We start from the raw sequence: 24,100 nt of genomic DNA, 5'->3' as shown, positions 1-24,100 counted from the left end.
CAATAAGAGCGATTGACATTGTTCATTAAGTATTTAAAATTCTACATTCGGTATTTGACCTATAATTTATTGATTCGATTTATTTTATTTTAATGCATTAACAATGGTAGGTTATGTAGTCTCATTTACTTAATTTATTGCTGTATATGTCTATTTTTCATATTTCCTATTATTGATCAATTTATTGTATCTAATTACAATTAGAAGTGAATATTGCATGTTAGACACTAAGGATCACTTGATTTAGATTTAGATTTATTTATTTCATAATATGAAATTACAATATAAATTATTTTACACTAATCTATACGAATTTATATTATGATCGTCAAGTAGGAAAATAACAATTGATTATAATTATACAAATGTCAAGCAATACACAATTTAAAAACCATTATAATTTATAAGCAATCGATTAATTAACTAAATTATTAACAACACATTAACTCCATCACACCACCATCCATCACATTAACTCGGGGTTAAACCGTTAACCCGTGTCAAATTGTACTGGCAACCATGGTAACTCCAGATTTAACCGGTTAACTCGTAAGGTTTAGCTTGTCGTGTTGATTTAATAAAAAATAATGATAATGAAAATTTCGACAGCGGAAGACTGATTGTTGATCACGGTCACGGTCGTATCAAAACGAGATGCAACTATCATATTGTTAGATCAAAATTGGCCTTCAATATTCGAGGCATCACAGGTATTCAACAATCAGTGCCAACCCCGTATGCCAATCTAGCGCACCTTTCAACGTTGGACTTGCTATTCGTTTTTTGGCATGCAATATCCTATGCAGTGCGGGACGGTTTACGCTGTGACGATTTGTTTTAGTTGCAAATACGGGCGCGCGATTGTTCTAAAAATAAACTGTGAAACTCGATTTATTGATTTGTTATGAACGTTTATACATATTCTAAGGCCTGTCCATGAAAAAAAGTGGTCATTCATAGTATGGTAAATCTTTTAACTGATGAATGTAATTTTTTTTTTGTCGAAAAAATATAATAATATGACAGTTGTACAAGGCAGCCTTTGTGGCACCTCTTTTGTGGGCACTTTCAATGCATTATCCAGGAAAATTTACCATAAAACATAGAATAATACAAAAGAAATGAACAAATGGGGTTTATTCTTATTGGGACTATGAAAGATATGGCGAAGGCGAATAATGGATTGGATGATCTCCGTCGAGGCTCTTTTAGTTAAATGAAATCGATACGGGCGCCGACTTTAATTTCTAAGCCATTTGAATGTGTTGGTTTTATGTTTTCTCGATGAATTTCAATTATTTTTAATAATTAATGTCCCTGACGAAATCCTATTAAATTACTGGGGGACCTAAGATATAGGTGGGTAAGTTTTATTTATTTATTTTAATAGATTTAATTTTTTTAGTTTATAGTTAATTTAAGTTATTTATATTTAATCAAATTCAAATGAATGTTATAAAAAATATATATATTTAATTAAATTACTTTCGCTTTCAAATAATTCATATCATTCCTAAGTACCTACATACTTACCTACTCCACTATCTATACATATAATAAAGCTGAAGACGGTCGATAGTCTGTACATGGAAGATATTTGAAAAAAAGTTGGCTGGGGATACTTAGAATCGATAACAGAACACGTTCCAAAAGTTTTTAGAATTTTTGTCTGTTTGTCTGTTTATCTGTTTATCTGTTTGTCTGTTTATTTGAACGCGCATCACGTGAAAACGGCTGAACGGATTTTGATAAAAACTTTACTAATCTGTCGAGAAAATTCCCGGCCAGGTTATAGGCTATAAAAATTCAACCCCTACAAGGGGGGGTAGCCACAACACTCGATTGACTTAAGTTTGCCCCTGAATCTTATGGCGCTACTTAGGAAGGAGGGGCAAACTTATTTCAAATATGTGCTACCACTATTGAGTACCCTGGTAAGCTAACAGATGGCGCTGAATTTAATACTTTGTGACATGAATAAGCCACCGAGGAAAGATTTTGCCAAATTAACTCTAAGTTTCAGAGGGGGTACGGATATCAACAAAAATAATTGAATAATTATGTAGATTTAATAAACTAATAATACAACAAAATTAAACGACAGTAAATTAATTGCCCCTCATTGCACAGTGCCATCTTTTGGGGAACTGAGTAAACATGAAGTAATCAAGAAAATTAAAAATGAGTTTACATAGTTACGTAGTGGTAAAATAAACACACATATCAACACGCGTATAATTGCATAATTATTTAAAATTATAAATGATCTATATTATGAATTATACCTAATCGTAATTATATCGCACCCATATCAAATCCATATTCATACGTAGGTATCCCCTCATTTAAGCACTTAATAATGGCCACGAAGGTGGGTACTTTCAGAAAAAAAACATTAACCTCTGTCATTTGCAGTGCCGGATTAACCCTTTTAAGCAAAATAAGCACTTGCTTAGGGCACCACGTTTAGGGGGCACCAAAACCGTAGGCAAAAAAAAACGCGCAGGCTGCAGCAGCATTGCAGTCGTCGTGGAGTAGGTAGGTACCTACATGAAACTTTTATACGTGTACAAGTACCCATCTTATAACGAAGGGTCGTAGGGATCAAGTAAGAGAGTGAGGGTACGTAAGAACATCTCCAACGTAGGCTTTCGATTTGACCTTACGCGGAGGCCCTTAAAGTCATGGAAAAAAAAACCTTGCTTTCGGGCTTGCGGCCAGCCGATTTATCCGACATAGGTTACCGATTTTATAGCGAATTTTGCTCTCTTGCACGCCAGATTTGTCGGCCAAGCCGAGTTGCTCCTTAGCCGCGATCCTGAGACCTAACTGTCAAAGTGTTATAAGGGGCCCCGTGAAAGCCGAAAACTAAAAGCATCCTATCAAGTAGCGCTTTCGAGTGAAGCCAAAAAGCCAGTAGAAGAGTCGTGATTACATGCATAGATTCGATTTCAAGCCACTCTTTTGCAGTTCGGCGTAAGGTCTTATGCGAGGTCTTCTGCCTTATGGAAAAGTTGATCTTCTGCCTTAATTACACTTGGGCGTGGATCCAAATCCAAGCTTTCCTCTTTCGCAGCTGGGCCTTCTGTCTTGCTCACACTTCGCCAATTCAAAAATTTTCGCGCTCGCTTCGCTCGCGTTTACAATTACATTATAAGATATGATAAAGGTGACATTCGGCTGCAGCAGCATTACTCTGTTGTAACATTACTGCTGCAACACCGTCAATTTTCGTGATAAAATAATGTGACTGATTTCCATACTAAAAGAAAAAATGTACAACTGTCTATCAAATTGCGTTTTTATATCGAAATTTTTTTTAATTACTTTCTAAGATATGGCGACTGCAGGAGCATTACTCTGTTGCAACATTACTGCTGCAGCATTGTCAATTTTCGTGATAAAATTCTTCTTCTTCCTCGCGTTATCCCGGCATTTTGCCACGGCTCATGGGAGCCTGGGGTCCGCTTGACAACTAATCCCAATAATTTGACATAGGCACAAGTTTTTACGAAAGCGACTGCCATCTGACCTTCCAACCCAGAGGGGAAACTAGGCCTTATTGGGATTAGTAGCCGGTTTCCTCACGATGTTTTCCTTCACCAAAGCAACTGGTAAATATCAAATGATAATTCGTACATAAATTCCGAAAACTCATTGGTACGAGCCGGGGTTTGAACCCGCGACCTCCAGATTGAAAGTCGCACGCTCTTACCGCTAGGCCACCAGTGCAGTGCAGTCTTATAATTTTCGTGATAAAATTATGAGACTGACTTCCATACTAAACGTAAAAATGTACAACTGTCTATCAAATTGCGTTTTTATATCTAAAAATTTTCGCGCTCGCTTCGCTCGCGTTTTCAATAACTTTCTAAGATTTGGCGACTACAGCAGCATTACTCTGTTGCAACATTACTGCTGCAGCACTGTCAATTTTCGTGATAAAATTATGTGACTGATTTCCATATATACTAAAAGTAAAAATGTACAACTGTCTATCAAATTGCGTTTTTATATCGAAAAATGTTCGCGCTCGCTTCGCTCGCGTTTTCAATCACTTTCTAAGATATGGCGACTACAGCAGCATTACTCTGTTGCAATGTTACTGCTGCAGCACTGTCAATTTTCGTGATAAAATGATGTGACTGATTTCCATTCTCAGCTGTAATGCGGCAATGAACGTCACTCAACTTACCAAAAAAATTCAATGTAATCTCGATGACCCTAGGGAGAGGGGGCACCATGGTCTAGAAATGCTTAGGGCATCAAAATATCTTAATCCGGCACTGGTCGTTTGCGGAGTCAAACGATTTGGGACTCGCATTTTATACGCATTACCATGCCTTACCGAAAAAAATCGAATCATTCGCGAAAGTCTCGCAACGCATTGGGTTACAAGGGGCACGTGGTCTTCCTCAGGAGTCTGAAGAAGACCACGGTGAGTGGGTGGCGCTCTAGCCAGGCAGGCCGCTTCGCTTTCGCTCGCGCGCGTATACCTTACTGTATCGTCCGATATACAACTACTTACTACTCTGTCGTTTAAATCACGTGTAAAATTTGAATAAGGGCGAAAAAAACTATTGATTTTTGAGTGTAGTTTTATTTAGTGGTACCTAATTGTAAAATATTTTATCTGGACTACAGGCCTCTAGCATATCCATTTGTCAACTTTACTTCAAGTTCCGCCTCCAGGGGAGAGGGAGAGAAATTAGGATTAGAAATTAGCCGCTTACTGACACAGACCGAATTCCACGCGGGCGGAGCCGCGGGCACAGCTAGTTACCTATATATCTAATTCAAACCACAAGGGTTCTCTCTCTCTCTCCGTTTTTTTGTCAACAATGGGGTTTAATCCAAACCCCAAATTAATGGGGTTTAAGTTGGGGTTTAGTGGTAAATGTGGCGGCAACATTCTGGTACAATTTAAATGCCTTGCCAAAGTTCGGCACAGTGTTAGATTAGAACACATTAAATAGCATGCAGAAATATCAAAGTTATACAGTCGTCCGGGACAGTTTCGAAAACTGCACGTAATTTGTGTGGTTGCCGGTTAACTTTGTACTAACGGGCGGATGGAATTTCTCTAATTTATAGCCAGTCCTGTATAAAAGGTATATTGTAAGTTGTTTTCTTAAGAATTATAATTGGAATACAATATTCGTGCTAAAGTACTTACTATGGACATACAAAAATCAAAGTCTTGAAATATGTACTAGTAGGTGCATATAAAAAAATAAACGGGCACTTTAAAAAACCTATCCTATTTATGCCGAATGAGTTGTGGCCCGTTGTGGGGCAAAATCGCTTCAGTTTGGGAGCCCGAAAACTCAAATCGGGGATCTGGCAGACCCTGCCATCGATGGCGGGATGAACTGGATTCCTTCTTAAAGGAGTGGCCAGACAGTACTGGTCAGAGATCTGTGGAGAAATTGGGGGGAGGCCTTTGCCCAGCAGTGGGAGACGACAGGCTCCAAATAATAAATAATAATAGTAATTTATTCTCTAGGTGGTCATTTTTTTTATATACCTATACTAATATATATATGTTACCATTATGACCCGTTTCAAATTAAATTGAGTCCATATAAAGAAATCTTTTACTTAACGCAATGGCAACATATGTAACTTCGTATAAGATGAATAAAGTCTAAGGAAAAAACGTGCCTCGGAAATCAAGAAAAAGTCATTCTCGGATAGATGGCACACACACCTTTAGCCTATGCTCGGCTAGATGGCGTGACGACACCGTTTCATATTTAACAATTTTAACACATAGATATCAGTGAATGAACATGGGTCAAAATGATATAAAAATAATAAAATAATTTATCCATATAAATATATACATTTTTTTGATAATTTTATACGTTTTCATTTTGAGTTTTAGTTGTGTGTCGATAGATGGCAGTAAATTTACTGTGACTACAAAATTTACTATGACAGGACCCCTCTATTACTATCTATTCTCTTTGGCAATGGTTCATGGAATTTAATTTTAAAGCAGGGTGTTTGTTTTACATAAATATTACAAGGTAGCATTTTCAAAGAAAGCTTTGTAATTATCCATGCTGTGCAGAATATTAAATTAAAACTTTTCCCTCCTCAGTACAGGAATTTAAAGGTAAAGTTCCCAACAGTCCAAGAAAAGTAAATTTAATTAACGCTATACATATAATTTAAAAGGGTAGCTTCAAAGCTTCATTATATTTGGCTAGATGTTTGTAGATAAAAAGGGGTTATCAACTTATCATAAATCACTTATACAACTTTGTTCGTATAGCAATCTGCACAGTAAATCATATTGTTTTTGTTGACAAAATTTATTTGTAGGTCCTGCAATCTGCTAACTACCTACATTCTATTGATCCACTTTACTTGATAAATTTAATAGTATGAAGAGAACCAATTTAACTAGAGTTTATTTGTGTGTTTTTTGTATCTTAAAGTTAAGAACTGAAGTAAAATAAATGGATGAGCACAATTCTTATGCAATATATGTATCCATAAATTAGGCTCCATTTTGATTATACCTTGTTCACCTTGTTCACAACAACATAAGAGGCAATTTTATTATTGCATCACGTACTTATATACCTATAGCTCGTTAGTTGCATTTAATAATGTTAAACTATTACACTCGTAGAGCACAACCACGGCAAAAACAGTGTTTTCTCCGGGGCATATTAGAACTTGCAAAACATTATTTTGACCCCATTTTAATACTCTCGCTTATACTAATAGGAGTCCACTTATACCCTTAACTTCTCGAAATCGGGTAAAAAGAGAAATACGTCGTCATTTTTTAATTACCTCCTATTTTTGTGATCCGAATTCCCGTTACTTCAAATAGATATATTGTGATTTCAATAAATATTAGGTTTCAAAGCTTACCTTCTTCTTCCTCGCGTTATCCCGGCATTTTGCCACGGCTCATGGGAGCCTGGGGTCCGCTTGACAACTAATCCCATGGATTGACATAGACACTAGTTTTTACGAAAGCGACTGCCATCTGACCTTCCAACCCAGAGGGGAAACTAGGCCTTATTGGGATTAGTCCGGTTTCCTCACGATGTTTTCCTTCACCGAAAAGCAACTGGTAAATATCAAATGATATATTTCGTACATAAGTTCCGAAAAACTCATTGGTACGAGCCAGGGTTTGAACCCGCGACCTCCGGATTGAAAGTTGCACGCTCTTACCGCTAGGCCACCAGTGCTTTTTAGGGTATTTCAAAGCTTACCTATACTTTGAAATATACCTAAGTATGTATTTTATTTTAACACAGGCAGTTTTCCGCAACTCGAAATGTGATACCTACCTAAGTATCTACAAAATAAAGTAACACATTTTCGATAACGGCAAAAATACATTTCGGAAGATACGAGTATACCTACCCAGAGAGGGCCTACCGCGAACCACGTTCGACGTGTTGCCTCCCTGTTACACTTATGTACGAATTTACACGTGTGACAGAGAGGCAACACGTCGAACGTGTTGCGCGGTAGGCCCACAGTTTTGTTTATCCTCCCTTTATTTTGGCTACTGCCAAAGTTTGCTTAAAGCGATCCATTCCGAGTTAATTACATTTTCAATTCCAAATATTTCATGCGTGAAATCCCTCCTCCTTGCAAACTGAATAAAATATAATGAGGGTTCAACATACCTACATTAAAATAATGCCCTTAAGGCGACGGTAGCGGTGGGTAAAATATCAGATTCTGTCAATTTACCCCATTTCACACACAAGCGCACTTCACGCACACTACCTCACTTTACTGGGACAGGTCAGTGACCCATCATGTTTTTTTAAGATTGGACATTTAGTTTAGTATTGACCACTAGCCTCCTTTGAAGGTAAAAGCATTCCATTTAAAGATGAAAGAGAAACAATGCATTTAATCTTGCTTTCCTTGTCTGTTCATGTCACACGTGACGTACCTATTTAATTCATTTGATTGTTGACTGTTTTACTACCTAATATTGCTTTGTCGAGATACGCGTTTTGTACAATTAAAGCGAATAAAACAAGATGTCATTAAGTCAGATGTAAAATGTTATTTACTACTCTATACGGTTTTTCATAATGTGCAAAATCCATTCAATAGGAATTTAAATAAATAAAGTTTCAGCAGGGTGGCAATTCCATTTTGGCGGATAAAGCGAAACAGAATAGTTCTATCGAACCTGCTTACAAATTTTCACGAGAATCAGTTGAGAAATGTGATCTGCAAAGGAGAACATACAAAAGCATTTTTGCCCGAGCTGAAACGGAGACCTTTGCTAACGCTCGGCCAATGATGGTTTAGGTACACCTATAAAAAATGGTTGTCCCTGCTGTAATTTTAATATCTTCATATTTCAACCGGTATAGTTTTACCTTCAAAAATAATCGGTATCGCTAAACAATAGCGGTACCTTACTACTTATACGTTCACGAAATCGGTATCTGCATAACTTGATTGTTAGTAAACTAACCTGGAAAATAATCTCAAAATCACCGAAACATTTATGTACAGTCACCTGCAATAATATGTTACGTCATTAGCGCCAACTTTGCCTCCAGGGAAACTTTGCCCAAAACGACAATTTTAAATAAATTCGTTAATGTAGAAAAAATGATAATAGTTATGGCCACCCTGCTGTTTTTAGTAGAAAATTGGTTATATTTCTGACAAAGTATATGCCAAACTTGTGCATAACTTGACTTGGGAATTTTGAGCGTGTTGTCTAATATAGGGTATATTTCGGCGGGCAAAAAATTGATAAATAATGAATGCAAGTAGAAAAAATTGAGAACCCTTTGACAAATATTTCCGGGTTTCAGTTATAACTAGTGTCCGACTGAAACATGTTTTTTTGCCGAAACCGAAACCGAAACCGAATGTTCGGCTTTGGCTCTAGTTTCGGCCGAAACCGAAACCGAAACCGAAACTTTTGTAGACTTGTTAAAATCGTTGAAAAAATGTCATAAAACCGCTTTTACACACATATTATGGGGCTGTCAACACCCAATGTCCTTGAAATTGATGTTACTTAAGCAGTTTTTTAAGAAAATTACTAGAGTTAGACCAAGATAATTCTGCAACGATTTTGATAACACATGCAGTGCAAGTGTTAATTTAAACGTCAAAACTTCCATGAAATTATGTCGTATAAATAACATATGCCCTAGCAACTAGTAGCACTGCGTATGCTATCAAAATCATTGGAAAATTTTCTTGGTCTAACTCTATTCATTCACCAGTCAAGCTAACATAAGCTAACCAACCAAAAAACCAACCAAAAACGCGAGCGCAGCGAGCGCGAAATTTTTTGTTAACAATATCGCAAGGCCGGGTACCGATCTTCACCTGAGGGGCTACCGCGAAAACCGAAATTTGCAAATTGCGGGGATCTTTCTCTTTTACTCCAATGAAGGCGTAATTAGAGTGACAGAGAAAAATGCCCGCAATTTGCAAACTTCGATTTTCGCGGTTATAGCCCTGGGCCTAAAAGTCCGAAGTGCTCCAGTGAGGCGAACTTTCATGCAAAGTCAAAGCCGTGCTTCAGGCTTCAGGATAAGTAGTTAAGCACAGACTCCAACCAATGTCCATTGTATTAAAAAGCGAGACCGCAGGCCGAGCATGGCGCAACGAGACCAAAGGCTAAGCTGAAGTAGAGGACATGTGGAACACAAACCAATGGTAAATTGAGGTAAAAAGTGAGGCTAAGGTCGAGCATTCGTATGAAAAACTGTACTGGGGACACTTTTAAGGGTTTTTTCTTCGTTTTAATCAATAATCAGCTGTTCAGCTTCGCAAAATATTAACTATTGAGAAAATCAACTTTGCGGCACTAGTTGAGCGTAGCCTTTAGCCTCGCTTAAAATTTGCCATTAGAGGTAGATAGAAAAATGAGTGAATAAGAGCGAAAAAGACATCGTTCGACTCGTGCCGAGCTGATACTCGGCCAACGGCTACGTGCGACAGTGCTATCTCATTCACTCCGATACAATTAGACAGTGTGCGCGTTATAGATATTGACAGCCTCTTAAGACTGCGTCGACCGTCCAGTGGCGCTCTCATTAGTGGAATTGTGTTTTATAATAAACCAATTAATTTCTGTACCTATACATGAATCAGTATATGTAGGTATGTATTAATATTGTTGTCCTACTTATTCCCGAAATTTTGGTCTTTGTCCGAAGTACCATTTCGTAAGTTTCGGCCCGGCCGAAAGGTTCGGCCGTTTTATGGCCAAAACCGAAACTACAGCCGCAACATGATTTTTTGGCCGAAACTGGCCGAAACCGAAACCGAACCTTCGGTCGGACACTAGTTATAACACATGAAGCATAGATTATGTCTATTGAGATTTAAACTAAAAAGGCCTAAATACACAAAAGTTTTAGCGGTGGGCAAAGTAATCCGGTAATTTGGCATCCATACCAACATTGCCCACCACCAAAAACGGATTAGGGTTGTCACTTTCATCTAATTTACCCAACTTCGCAAGTAAAAGAAGGTTATGTTTGTACTAAAATAAGTTTATAAATATATACTGTATTTAATTTGTCTTATTATCCTTTATTTAGATGTTTTATCCCGTTAACGAATGAAAACACAACAAAAATCATATTTTTGGCCATTACCAAAAACGGATTAGGGTTGTCACTTTCATCTAATTTACCCAACTTCGCAAGTAAAAGAAGGTTATGTTTGTACACTAAAATAAGTTTATAGATATATACTGTATTTAATTTGTCTTATTATCCTTTATTTAGATGTTTTATACCGTTATATATTATCCCGAATGAAAACACAACAAAAATCATATTTTTGGCCATTAAACTATTGTAACAGATTTTCTCAAAAGTGACAACCCTAGCCTTTGTAAAATGCTTAGGCGAGCCTTATTTGGAAATGGGCAAAAACGGGTAGGCAAAATTGCCCAGCAAATTTATTTAAAAGGATTTACACTTATCGCTAAGTTATTAACAGGGAATGGTAGGATTGCCCAAAACCTTTAAGTGATCCTTAGACATCATCATCATACGAGCTGTATTTGAATACCAAATTGACGTGGGCAATGTTGGCGAAAACCCCGGATATTTTATTATTTGCCCGCCCTCTAAAACGCAAAAAAATGGGTAAAAACACGATAAAAAAATGGTTTCTTCACATAAACTGATGCGTTTGATCACAATGGACGTGCTGAGCAAAAAAAGTCATATGATGTGATTTTTTTTGAGAAATTCGTGTTTAAAAAAAAAAGCGGGCAAAGTTGGTGGTAATGAGTAATGACGGTACCTACTCTTCGAAGGCCGCAAAAATATGTGACATGCTCTTATGGTTCTACAAATAAGATCATGTCAGATATTTTTGCGGCCTTCGTTGTGTAACATAAATTGCAGGTGACTGTACATTTGGAATAATTATTTTATTTAGTTACAACGAAAGTTTCAAGTTTAGTACGAAAATACTTCAGATATGCAATATGCACAAAATGTAGACCTAATCGAAATAAAACATTGCTTTTTATAGTAAATTTATAAAACATTCGATACATAGGTATACATAACAATAACCAGGCCACATTGCTATTGGCCTGTAAGCTTCATCTCGGTCTCCAAAGCCGCAAAAACTTGCAAGTACTTAGTGCTGGTCTAGCCGTTATTTTTTCTTGAAGATTTTCAGAGAACAGCACGTACACGCATTATACATATAGACGGAACGAACGGCATAATCATAATAATTTATTCGTCGCTATCCATGGTATTACAGATCTAGGTACAAGACTTTCAGGTATTACTTATACGAATTACATAACTCTTCCTGTTAATAGGCAATATTTTAATATAAAAGTTCTATAATATAATACAAGATTACAGTTGTCATCAAAATTCATTGACATACAGAAGTCAAATACGTTTTTAAAATGACGCAAAATGATACCAGCATAATAAAAATGGATCCCAATCAGTAAAGATGAGTCTTTAAACTTTTTTCATTTTAAGCGAGATTTGAAGGAACATAATACTTAAATTCGACTGTAATCGTATTGTTTTAATATAGTTTACTGCGGTTTTCAACAATAATGACCCGTAAATAACAGCAAATGAAATTTAAATGAGACGCGAGCTGATATTTATGTACCCTATTTTTTGAAATACATTTTATCTACTGGTATGCTTTCTCGTGTGCGTATATGATTTAATGTCAATATAATTGTCAAAAGCAAGAAAATCAAGCTGTCATTTTCATTTGAAGAAGTACACGTGTGCTCCGGTGTAGCCCCAACGGGCATCTGACTTGAAGAAGAATTTTGAGTGATGTCGTCAATGTATGGAAATTGTTCGAAAGTTTACATTTGAGATTGAATTTCTGTGTTGTCTTTGTGAGTAAAAATATAAATCGATAATAAATTGGTAGCTGAATTATCTAGCTTCCAAAATCATACAATAATTCAATTACTGTCAAAGACAAAATTGTTTTGCTTCTGTCTCAAACGGAACTCCATATTTTGATTTTTTGATACTTTTAGTGTCGATTTGTAGAGAATAACAGCAAATTAAAAATATAATGGCATGAAAAGTCGGTACACGGTTTCTTCGTGAATAAATTTACGTGTAATTTAATGCAATTATCAAACATTTATTGAACAAATTATGGTTACAAAGTGAGGTCTAAATCGAAAACGTCATATACCGGCCCCTTAAGTAAAAAAGCCAAATACCTACTTATAGGTTAGGTTCTACTACTATTCACCAGCTGGCGAATTATAGAGTCGTACCAAGAAAAGTCTGCAGCGGATTTGATAGCCCACGCAGTGCAAATGTTATTAATACGTCATAATTTCATAGAATTTGTTATAGGGCTCGTTATTGGGACTCCCAAACTGCTGGGAAGGCGTAATTAAGTCATCTACTTCAGTGTAATCACGTAATAAAAATGGCTCCTACCTCGTTGCGAATAAGAATTTAGTGCTATTGATAGATTGCTAAACTATCTTACCGCTTTGATATTTCAATTCAGGTCATTCTTTAATATTAAAAACATATATTTTGTTAAAAATTGTTTATTAAATTTCAGTTATCAACTTCCACAGTCGGAGCTATATCCGGTTTGCTTTCCTTTCCAATTTCGTTGCTTTTTATTAAAATTCTGTCCCTGTAATAAGAAAAATGTGTCACAGATGGGAAAACGATAGCAGAGAGTAAATATTTATGTTGCTTTGCATAAAAAGTAGCGATCTTAAATAAAATAGTTAATCTAAAACCAAGATTCTGTGAAAGTGTGTGTTTCTTCGTGTAAAAATGTTGACTTGACGGGTGGATACTGGCGTTTTAGTTGACTATACTAGACGTTTTTTTTTTTGGATTTTATGGCTATGTCGTAGTCAGATCGTATAATCCGCCGTATTACATTACGGCTAGCCGTTTTCAAAAACAAAACATTTTTGAAATGCGGCGGTTCGACGATTAGCCGGATTGTCATTGCGATACGTTCTTCAATAAGGCGGCCTACGTTTAGCCGCATCGTACTACTATTTAGATTGTAGAGTGACCAGTTCTTTCGGTCGCCTACGTAACCGGAGTTTGACAATGTTTGCAATTTAATTTATTTTTACCATGGTCCCACCGCACTACATGTGTTTCTTTTCCAAAACATTTACTTCACAACTTAAATAGACGAGCCCCGCTCGGGCTCCTATTTCTGGGCGGTTTGTCCTTCGGGCATCTGAAGCTACCTAACGAACCTAACCTACTTACCTACCTACGCTTTTTTCCCCAAAGTGTAATGTTTTCACGGACGTCTCACTAAATCAATAAGTAGGTAGGTAGGTTAGGTTCGTTAAGTAGCTTTAGATGCCCGAAGGGCAAACCGCTCAGAAATAGGAGCCCCGCGAAGCTTGCTGGGCTTCGTCTACTTAAGTTGCGAAGGAAATGTTTTTTGAAAAGAAACAGTCCGACGAACTCCAGATTTGATGGACACCCCAGCGTTTTTCATAGTTTGTTGTTGTTATGTTAGGCAGCGCCACGAGTATTAATAATGGGAACTAAAAACTGTCAAAGCGGCGGCTAATGACTCGCTGTATTACATTACGGCTAGCCGTGTTGAAGAACGTATGGCGTCGAATACATTCCGGCGGATTTTCATTCAGCCGCATTCAATCCGGCTCATCGTTAAACCGCCGCATTTCAAAACGCCCCTGTTTTTGAAAACGGCTAGCCGTAATGTAATACGGCGGATTATACGATCCGACTGCGACAGCTATACTAGACGTACGCACATTATAGTATTGCCATATCTAAGCCGCTTATAGCGAGAATATCTCAGGGACAAATATAATCTTGTAAAGGACGGTAGACCGGGCCGTGTCCGGGCCCGAGCTTCCGGCGCTTACTTTTCTATGACAGATGACAGGTGATCACGTGATGCTTTCCATAGAAAACAAAGCGCCATAAGCTCCGGCCCGGACATGGCCCGGTCTAACGTGAGACATCCTTTAAAGCTTTAAATAGGCAAAATAAAAGTATGATTCCAAAACTTACGAATGCTTCGCCACATAGCGACTGGGGACCAGAAAACAGTTCGATTCGCGGTACATTATGTCCCGTTTTTTGTTGCTCGGCCACGCCAGACTCCACGCATCGTTCTAAAATACAGTAGACTCATTTTTAATTGTTCTTTATATCATTTTTTTTGTAGCTTTTTATTATATCGTTCGGTATAAGAATTGATCTAAAAACATCTACAATAACTTCCTTTTTGGTGCTTCAAAGTGTATCTCAGGTCTCAATCTTATATTCAGACCATGCATGGTCTAATAAAACATGGTCTTCCATTCCCAGAGTGACACGCGATTACGTCACAATAACATTGCCACTTTATTTCAACATAACATGTTACATGGGTACATTATACCTATGGTTAATAAGTTAAAATATTTCTTTATAATTTTATAATTTTCATTTATATGTATTTTAGCTTAAATTTTACAATAACACGTCATTTTTAATTACTCGTTAGCAATATCTTCCGATTCACGAAAGAAATTTCAGACTTTCGGGTAATTCTGTTTATACTACTGGCAACACAGGATAGCGCTGTGGATATTTGACAATTCGGATCTAGATAACTTCATGCCCTGACCGTCATCCTTGTCGAACGCGTGTTAATTGTTATTTCCTTCTCGCTCAGTGTCAGCAGTCGCAGTGTTTTCCAAACTTTTCACGTCGTAAGCTTGGTAATTAATGTGTAACTGTGAATTAGTTTTTTAAACGTTTGTCTTGTATAGATAAATAAAGTTTAATTTAATACATTAGATTTGTTTTATTTTACTATGTTTCTACATGAATAACTTAAAATTAATGCCGTTAAAATAATTTTCACCGTTGGTTAAAATTCTCCCACATTTCAAAGTTTGAGAACCTGTAAACAGCATGATGACGTAGGCGCGTGTCAGTTAGGTCATACGCGAATCTCGGAATGGAGTACCAGGCGGAGTATATTATTATACCATGATTCAGACCATACTTTGTATAAAAATACGATGGCATTTTTTTTTAATTTAATAGCTTTTGCCACATTTGTAAGAAAGTATGCACGCACCATAATATTTATTGTTTGATAAATGTACCATATTCAAAGCCACACGACTCCGATGGCTCGGTCACCTGGAGAGGATGGGGGAGGATCGTGCTGTGAGAAGAGCGTATGTGGGGCACCCGGGCGGAAAACGTCCGTCGGGGCGTCCCAGATACCGCTGGAGTGACGAAGCCCAAAAAGACCTGTCCGCCCTCGGAATACCCAACTGGCGTGAAGTGGCGCAGAATAGGGCAGAGTGGCGCTCTCTTGTGTCAGAGGCCAAGATCCTCTTTGGGTCACTGAGCCAGTGATGTATGTATGTATGTGTATGTAAATGTACCATATTATTATCACTATAGCTACATAAAATATATTATAATAGTTTTTTCCCTATTATTTTTCTTAAAAGTAGGTAAATGCACGAATCATGCTTAAATAACGAGGCTTTGCAGGGCGGGAACAGTGCTGGTAAACCGGGGTGACTTTGAAATACATGGGCGGCATTATATTTTTATGCGTGATTTTTTGGTAGGTAGTAAGCAAACAATAATTCGTAATAATCTATCTTCTAACATAAACAGTTTGAGAGAATAATGAATAAGTAATGCTAATTTAGTGGCCATTTAATAACTTTCAAAGTAACCCCAACATTTCCTAAAGTTACCCCATTTTACGTACCGCGAAACTTACCGTTTTGGCGCCTTTAAAAACTACTTGTTTTTTTGATGATTTCACCTCCCGCACGCGTCGTTTCTCCTCTTGTTCATCTTCCTGAAAATTTACTATTATTTAATTTACTTCCTTAGTATTTATTTTTGTTACTTAATTTTATGATCTCACATCTCTTTCAAAACTATTTTAACCCGAAACCGACGCAAAAAGAGGGACGTTATAAATTTGTCCGATATGTGTGTGAGAGAGTGTGTCTGTCTGTGGCATCAAAGCTTTTAATGAAAAAAAAACAGTTGTATGAAAAACTTACAAAAACATCTTGATAAACTGTGTGAACTGTTTCTTCAACATCAGACCTGTAAACATAAGAGTGGGGTTATGGCCTTGGTTACATAAATATTAAACTTAAAAAAAAAATAACCATAATTAAAACGTATTTCAATCCTAAAATATTCACAAATAATTTTACAACAGGTATTTCTCTAAAAAACCGGTCAAGTGCGATTCGGACTCGCGCACAAAGGGTTCCGTACCATTATCAAAAAATCACGTTTGTTGTATGGGAGCCACTTAAATATTTATTTTATTCTGTTTTTAGTATTTGTTGTTATAGCGGGAACAGAAATACATCATCTGTAAAAATGTCAACTGTCTAGCTATCACGGTTCATGAGGTACAGCCTGGTGACTGACAGACAGACAGACGGACAGTGGAGTCACAGATTAATAAATAGTTACTACGTAACAGATACCTCATTCCCAAACAAAAGCAAAAATACCTACGCTATAATAGCCTACAGAACCTTAATAATAATACCTGCTGCTCAGGACAAGAAGAAATGTACCATAATTACGCGCACAAAGAGTCGAGACTGTGTTGCCCGCCGTTCGAGTCACGTGCCAACGCGTCATCGTAAGAATGCGCTAGGGTTGTAGCTACCTTACCTATGATGATTATTGTAATAAAACGAATGTTGCGAATCAAATATGTTTTAGTTTTAATATAATGATTTATAATTTTTTCACTTCTCGGAATTCTCTGTTATTAAAATTTTATAAGTATGTAGTTGAAAATATCCTAAATCGCGTAAATAATTTTAATAAATATTCAGGAGCAAAGCAACGGACAATCAACGGTTTTTAAAAGTTGTAATACGGTGCTACCAGGCCGATTAATTATGACGTCGTCAAAATTATTTAAAAATACTTTTTCTAACCCTTCAATATAATTATTAAACTTTCAGGTGGGACCTTTAGCCCGCCATAAAAAGATGAATTTTTATTATAGGCTTTTTCCTCTGTTTTGTTCACCCATCTACTGCACAATAATTACGTGGTTTCGGCATTTCGAAGCATAAGCGCGGGAAACGCGCGGTGCAATGCGGTGCGGCCGCTGAGGCGGGCGTTCGGCGGCCCTCTGTCGGTTGTATCGTCGACGATACGCCGAGCGGTAGGCATATAGCGCGTGGCCTTGAGCGTGTGACGGAGGCCTGGTGGAGTCTTAGTAATAGGGTCCCGTTTTTACGCTTTGGGTACGGAACCCTAAAAATAACACTGCACAGCTCCATTCTATTACAAGAGCGCGAGTAACAATTTTAAATTAACACGAACAAAATAGTTTTACCCCTAAAACTTTAAATTGGTTCGAAACTTTCAACACATAAATCATACGGCGCTGGGGTGCACCAAAAGGAGTTACTGAACTAGAAAATAATTATAAGTTACTTACCATAAAATGTGCCTAAATGTGCTGTGCTCCAATTTATAGTTTTTATACATTAAAACTATATTGCAACCTAATCGAAATTAAACTTTCGTGAGACATATTTTAAACTCTTTAGACTCGAGCCTGAGGAAGAACCCCCGATGGGCCCAAAACATGTCGCCAATAATAGCGACTAAAAATTCAAGTGAGTGAAACCGTTGTCGTCTAAACAGTATATTGCAACCTCATTTAAGTGTCACAACACGGTAGTATACGGTTTAGTTTAAATATCAACATACTTACCACAATTTTACTTAGTAGCAAAGTAGGCACATTTACACTTATGACATTATAATCTAAGCTCATCGTGAGTTTTATTCCCATGAAATAACGCCATGACAATGTGGTTAGTTCAAGTCGAATTAAATAGGTACCGTAAAATGGGGTGAGTAGGGACAAAACTGACATTCAAGCCTCGATAAAACTTTATTTTTATATGTGGCAAACAGATTTTTATACATAATAAATGTTCCAGTCGTTTGAATTTTAGTTTTTTTATGATTTTGTGTAGTTCCATTTCATAACTTTAGAGATAAACACGAAATAGTAAGAAATCCCAGCTCACCCCGTAGTTGGGGTGACGAGGGATTTCCTACTAAGGTGAGTTTTGAAAATTGTTCGATCGACACTTTGGGATTATGAACATTATAATAGCTTGATTTTTGTTATTAGAATATATAATTTACGTAGCAGTAGCCTGTAAAAACCAACTCACCCCTCTGTCATCCCTCCTCACGCCATTAATAACCCAACTGCCCTCGTAATCCCTACTCACCCCATTTTACGGTAGCCTAAAACAATGAAACTGAGCGCCGGAAACTTTTTTAAAGACAAAATGTGATTACAAGATCTTCAGGGAATAGTTATAAAGCATAGATGGCAAACTAGGAGTAGAAGTGGTCGCCATGGCCGAAATCGGCCGGAAGGATCAAACATTCATCAAGTTGGGTGAAGGTACTTACGCAGACAGCGCGAACTTAATCTGCAGCCCCGACTCAAGGATCATGTCATGAGCCTCCTGTATCGTGAGCGTGGTGCTGTCAATGTCATTGATACTCGTCAGGTAGTCACCGACTTTGATGCCTGCGTGTTCGGCTCGGCTGCCTTCTTTCACCTACAACTAATATTATGTCATGTCACAGAATAAATAACAGTACTAGGTAGAGAACGTTTACTCTCTAACAAAACGGGTCTAATTGTAATTACGACAGATGGCAGCAAGGTGGCAAGCGCGAGCAGGCGTCCGTTCCGTAGCGATGCGGTGCGCGGCAACTACTATCTGCTACACACCAAAATTGATGTGGGCTGCATGTACTTGTAGCGACGCGACGAAATCGCGTAGTGAGCCACGCCTGCTTAGAGCTTATATCGTTCAGGGCCATTTTTCTAAAACGGCCTCTCTGGGTCATACACAGCAATTAGATCCACGTTTCTCCCGTGCCACCATCGCCCGCGTCTCCATACTCTTACCCAATGACATTAATTCAAAATAACGAGAAATACATCTAAAACAATTTCCAAGAAATCAAACGATTCTTCCCTTATATTTCGTGATTCATTTAGCTCGCTGTTTGCAAATGAAAAGGGTTTAAACTTGTCAAGTTTAGGGTATAAAAGGGTGTCGGACCGAAATAATTTACGCACAATCTGAGACAATATAAACCTCGTTTTAATATGGAATTTAGTCCTCATTCAAATTCACTTCATACAGAATACCTACGAACCAGTTTTAAAATAAGGCCATAAAGAGATTAATATTATTATAATTAAACCGTACAGAATAATTTATAGCCAGCTAAAACGAAAATTATTCTTCAAATTTGCCGGTTGAGAATTTTGAATAAATGATGAATTAATTATGTTTTATTTGCAGAATATGGGTTACAGTAGGTAAGTTGATAAAATTTTAATTACATAGCCCACCATAACTCTACTTAGTACCTAAAGCATGTAAATATTAAATTAAAACTTTGTTGCTGAAAAATTCACACAAAATACAGATTCCTTCTTACTAAACTAAATGTAAATACTTACATTAAACTATAACTAGCTCCTTAAAAAATCGCTTAAAGAGTAAACACACAAATCACAAAAAATTTAATATAACACCCAACGTACCTACCTGAGAAACGACCGGGTGGTTCAAACTGACTGACTGACGGATCCACAAAGACCCTACCGTGGATCGCATTGAAAGCGAGATCCTTGAAAGTGGAGTCAGTAATAAATGAAACAACTTCTCTAGTACCTGTGTAACCCTAATGGTCGAGCGCTGCTCTAACTATGGGCTGGAAACAAGCTGGAACCTAATAGGCTTCAGACTATAGCTCTTACCTGTGTAACTCGAAGAGGGGTGTTATAAAACGCGCCGCCAGCAAGGCTTAGACCCCAGATCGTGTCATCGAAATTGACCCTCTCGTGGACCCCCTCGTTGCTGGTCTCCCAGATGGTCGGCCGTTGCTCTTACTATGGGCTTGAAACAAGCTGCCCAGGTTCCAGACCTAGAACCTAGGCTTCAGACTATTGGCTTTTACCTGTGTAACTCGAAGAGGGGTGTTATAAAACGCGCCGCCAGCGAGGCTTAGACCCCAGATCGTGTCATCGAAATTGACCCTCTCGTGGACCCCCTCGTTGCTAGACTCCCAGGAGATGGTCGAGCGCTGCTCCGCTTTGCGAAGCTCCTCAACTAACGCCTTGGGCAGTTTCATCTGAAGATGAGATATTGGTGAGATTACAAGTAACCTATGTACCTATGTATATATCCCAATTCATTTTTCTGTAAATTCAAGGATTTGAAAACAATAATTTTGATTTTCATATTATAATCAAAGATAGGTACTTATATATAACACTCTATCCTCTCTGTTATAATTATTGAATTGCTACACCAAAAACACTAACGCATACAATTTTTTTTTCATAAAAAAAAATATTTATCAATTTTAGTGTTTGATTACTATAAGTAAATAGAGAAAAAAAAACAACTAAACGAATTGTCATGATTGAAACTATTATGTATTACCTACCGATAATTGTATACATAATTAAAAACAAGCGGTATGCGAAGATATTAGCGCATTTTAAATAAACTCCATTCAGAAATATGTATTGTTTAATAATTACTAAGCTCCTATAATTACTTAATCTTCGATCACAAAAGCCATTGCACAAAGAAACATCCCTTTTAACATAAAAAAATAATATAATAAAAACTCGAAGAGTCGGAAACCTCCAGCCATGAAACTAACGAAATCTACAACTTACATTTTTAATCTCCTCCATTTTCCTAGGATATCGCAAACTTAGTTATTACCGCTATTATTAAAAATCGCAACGTTTACACTTTCTTCTGGCTCCTGCGAATGAATGAACACTTTTTGCTGGCAAGAGTGAATGGTGAATGAATGGCGAGTCTTATTATAGGGGCGCCCGCGCAAGGGCTAATAGTTGGGCGGTATTAATATATTTTAATTGGCATGGAATTTATCGGCGATTAATCGTTCTAGATTGACGTGTTAAGGGGATGGCATTAGGAATGAGATGACTGGTAAAAAGGGAACAATGATAATCAGTCCGTAGCTATAGTATTCACTTCTTACCAACCGCCTCAATTAATCGGTAGACGTATAAGTCGTATAAGTACTAGAGATGGGCCGAATATTCGGTAAGTAATTATACGGTATTCGGCATATTCGGCAAGTTTTCCAATGTGTCTTGTTCCAATCTTGTTGTGAATCACTATAAAATGTAAGGCCCTCCAGAACTTTTCAACTACTTGTACTGTCTTTCACATGTTTTCACCCAGGCGTATTATGGATCGCTTTCTCCATGTGATAAAATAACATTCGTAATACTGTACGGATGATGATGGTCGTTTTTGTCTACGTGACACCGTGATAAAACGGTGTCCGTCACTTTCTATCCCGTGGAGTCAAAAAGTGACAGTTATTTTATCATATGGATAGAGCCATCTATAATACGCCTGCAGGTTACGTTTTCCCGTTGTTATTAAACACATGATTAGACATTAGACATGTTGAATCCATAGGATATTTTTGATGATTTGAATATTTGTTTGAGTGCCGTGCCTATAGACCTGTTTGTTTCTAGGGAATTGCCAAGGAAGCGATTCATGTTCAGTGACTAATTAAAGCGTTTTCAATTGTTTTTTAAGAATGAAACAGATGAACCGAATAATTCGGCCGAATAATCGAGTCGGTAAGATCTGGTGTCGGTAGTTCAGGGCAGAGTGGATGGCACAAGACCCAGATTGCGGCCTTCAATGCGATGGACCGACCAAGTTAAAGCTCTCACCGGGTCACCTTTAAATCTGTGCGTGCGGAATGCAATAAATAGAGCTCCATATTCGGCCCATCTCCAATAAGTAGGTAAATTATGTACCTAACCTACATTAAAAAAAAGATATTTATTGAACGTTTACACCTGTGACAAAATAGGTACAATCAGATTTCTTGTAATTAATACTACCTATCATAAAACTCATAAAGCTCCTTGCTGCTAGTCTACGGAACCCTAAAATCATCTTTGTCAAGTGCATATTCTAAAGTCTAAGGCTATCGCTGTCGAAAGTGTCGATACGAATTATCATAATTAAAAACCAATAAAACGAAGCTGTTAATTAATTACCCCTAATAATCGAATCAACCTTCAATCGCAAACACATTTTGATTCATCACAACGTTGAGGCTGATTCGAACTAATCATTTTATGTACATCTGGATCTCATTCTGACATCTCTACCCCGACCACTGTACTTAGGTAGCCAAGAACCTCACCAAATATCACCAAGGGGGAGGGGGGTTCAAAAAGTAGACGAAAAAACCTCACGTGATTTGTGCACAAGCCCAAGGAGACACCTAAAAAAATATATAAAGTGAGCGCTGTCGACAAAAAATATAAAAAACATAAGCAATATGAAAAAACTCATAACTACACTTAAATAAATGATTTCTCCTTCAATAGTCAATAAGTACATCTCGATATGATATAAATAAACTTAGTGTCAAAGTTGTTCAATAAGTCGGTACGCTATAGAATTTCCAATTTAGCAAGAACCCTAAATGGCATAACAATCCTGTACAAGTGTACATCTCTCATTCTGACATCTCTCTCCCGACCACTCTTGGACTTAGGTAGCCAAAAACCTCACCAATCACCAAGGGGGAGGGGGCGGTCAAAAAGTAGTCGAAAAAACCTCGCGTGATTCACAATTCACGAAGCCCAAGGTAGACACCTAAAATCGCTTTCGACAAAAAATATAAAAAAAACATAAGCAATATGAAAAAACTCATAACTACACTTAAACATATAATAAATGACTTCTCCTTCAATAGCCAATAAGTACATCTAAATATGATATAAACTTGTCATTGTCAAAGTGACAGGGCGATAACAAGGAGGGTGTGTCGGTGCGCCGAGTATTCCAAGCACTTGGCAACGAAGCCGCGGCTCGTGCGACTTCCGCTTGCTTTAACACCTACAACTACGCATAGACAATTAGGCAACTGACAGACTTCTCTTTTTGAAAAAAGACGTTAATAGACGGAAAGAAGGTAAGTGCCGACTTAAAACACTAAGATTAGCGCTGTTGATATAGGTAAATTATAAAAAACATAAACAATATGACAAACTACACTATACACTTACACCACACTTACACACTACACTTACATATAGGTACACCACTTACACCATTCGCTGACTACATTTACTTTTTGTTTTATTTTGCTCCGAACCCCTAGTGTAAGTAAGACTAACGTTCGCGTTTGCGTTATGTCTATTATAGTATGGGATTTTGAACAGCGCGCCAAGCGGGTTTTGGAAATTCAAGATCCCATATACAAAATGACACAACGCAAACGCATACGTCACGTTACGCTATCGACTGAAATTCTAACGATTCTAATAGGAGAAATAAAGTGTTCAAAGATTTTTTTGATTCCGTTACCATTTTCATAGGCTTTGTATGACAGTAACGGAATGGATGGAACGACAAATGGGATCGAAAGAACTCGTGATTCTATATAGAAATAACATAAATAGAGTCGGACCAAGAAAAGTCTGCAGCGGATTT

The 24,100-nt window shown here is 37.4% G+C and overlaps 2 protein-coding genes across 2 annotated transcripts; both read right to left on the bottom strand.

The window, feature by feature from the left end:
- Nucleotides 1-13,045: 13,045 nt before the first annotated feature.
- Nucleotides 13,046-16,609, bottom strand: LOC134791545 (uncharacterized; the record flags this gene model as incomplete). Its single annotated transcript, XM_063762593.1, has 4 exons — nucleotides 13,046-13,149; nucleotides 14,535-14,638; nucleotides 16,261-16,341; nucleotides 16,553-16,609. Coding segments are annotated over 4 exons (324 nt in total), but the record flags the coding sequence as incomplete, so codon positions are not given.
- Nucleotides 16,610-18,964: 2,355 nt separating this feature from the next.
- On the bottom strand, nucleotides 18,965-21,526 carry LOC134791544 (PDZ and LIM domain protein 7-like). The gene is made up of 3 exons (XM_063762592.1): nucleotides 21,271-21,526; nucleotides 20,541-20,714; nucleotides 18,965-19,120 (listed from the first exon to the last, which is right to left on the bottom strand). Exons 1-3 carry the CDS (start codon nucleotides 21,286-21,288, stop codon nucleotides 18,965-18,967), a joined length of 348 nt encoding a protein of 115 aa, XP_063618662.1. The 5' UTR covers nucleotides 21,289-21,526.
- Nucleotides 21,527-24,100: the final 2,574 nt, after the last annotated feature.

This window comes from Cydia splendana, chromosome 6 (genome assembly GCF_910591565.1).
Source record: "Cydia splendana chromosome 6, ilCydSple1.2, whole genome shotgun sequence".
NCBI lineage: Eukaryota > Metazoa > Arthropoda > Insecta > Lepidoptera > Tortricidae > Cydia > Cydia splendana.
Note: the sequence above shows the minus strand (reverse complement) of the source record. Positions and strands in the feature narration are given on the sequence as shown.

Bases quoted from the DNA above. Each gene is read 5' to 3' on its own strand.
- LOC134791544 (XM_063762592.1), bottom strand. The intron at 19,121-20,540 runs GTAAAAGCCAAT...TATTAGTTGTAG, and splicing joins CCCCTCTTCGAGTTACACAG to GTGAAAGAAGGCAGCCGAGC.